At 36.7% G+C, this 919-nt stretch overlaps 1 protein-coding gene across 1 annotated transcript in view; it reads left to right on the top strand.

Moving 5' to 3' along the window:
* The window catches only part of LOC107579265 (zinc metalloproteinase nas-14-like), a gene marked incomplete at its 3' end in the record, with an annotated part of 2,455 nt that extends 1,741 nt beyond the window's left edge, over nt 1–714 (top strand). The window contains exons 4-5 of the mRNA XM_016265108.1: nt 377–458; nt 584–714. Of these exons, the coding sequence (XP_016120594.1) occupies nt 377–458; nt 584–714 (213 nt within the window). The remainder of the gene's footprint in view (nt 1–376; nt 459–583) is intronic.
* Nucleotides 715–919: the final 205 nt, after the last annotated feature.

Raw genomic sequence — 919 nt, 5'->3', positions numbered from 1 at the left:
AAAAAAATAAAAATAAAAAATAGTGGATGATCAAATCAGCTTCAGTCCAGTAAGTGTTCATCTTAAAATATTGATAACTAAATAAAATTCTTGTTTTATGAAAATCTGTAACTATTTCACTGCAAAAAGTATGTGTACCATGACCTGAACGGGTCACTGATACTAAAAGGCCTTTAACTTACGAACCATCAATCAGACGACATAAGGCATGCAGTAGATTGAGTACGACAGGTTTTCCAGCAAAGTTTTGATCATGTTGATCATTTAGGGGCCTTAGAAATTTGAGTATCAAATATGATGCAGTAGGCAGCCAGTAAGGGTTGTGGAGTATTAATGCATCAGTTACTGGTTGTACTGCCCACTTTTTATTTTACAGGGAAAGAGGATAATTTTTTGAAGAGAAATGGGAACACCTTTGGTCTGGAGTATGACCTGGAATCAATTTTGCATTATGGAAAGTAGGTGTTCCAGTCGAACCGTATTCCGTAGTGTGCATGACCGTCTGAGTGCATGAAGTCATATTTATGATGTGCGTTTGGCTGGCTGAACTGTTCATTAGACATGTTTTTGTTCTGTTTTGCAGCAATTATTTCTCTCGCAATGGAAAACCCACAATTCAGCCCAAAGACAGCGGTGTAATTATTGGCCAGAGGACTCACTTGTCTGATCTGGATGTGCAAAGGATCAGGAAGCTGTACCACTGTGGTACGTCATGTGCACTTATCATACCAGGGTTATTATAGTTAACTCAAACTAAAATCATAAAATAGATGTTACTTGAAATAAAAGGTTAACTAATGCAAAATATAAACTTAAAGCAATATTTCATCCAAAATTTGCTAAAAATGTACTCCCCCATCCAAGATGTAGATGGTTTGGAGAAATGTAGCATTACATCACTTTCTCACCAATGGATCCT

This window comes from Sinocyclocheilus grahami, unplaced genomic scaffold (genome assembly GCF_001515645.1).
Source record: "Sinocyclocheilus grahami isolate Dianchi unplaced genomic scaffold, SAMN03320097.WGS_v1.1 scaffold16023.1, whole genome shotgun sequence".
NCBI classification, from domain to species: Eukaryota; Metazoa; Chordata; class Actinopteri; order Cypriniformes; family Cyprinidae; genus Sinocyclocheilus; species Sinocyclocheilus grahami.
Note: the sequence above shows the minus strand (reverse complement) of the source record. Positions and strands in the feature narration are given on the sequence as shown.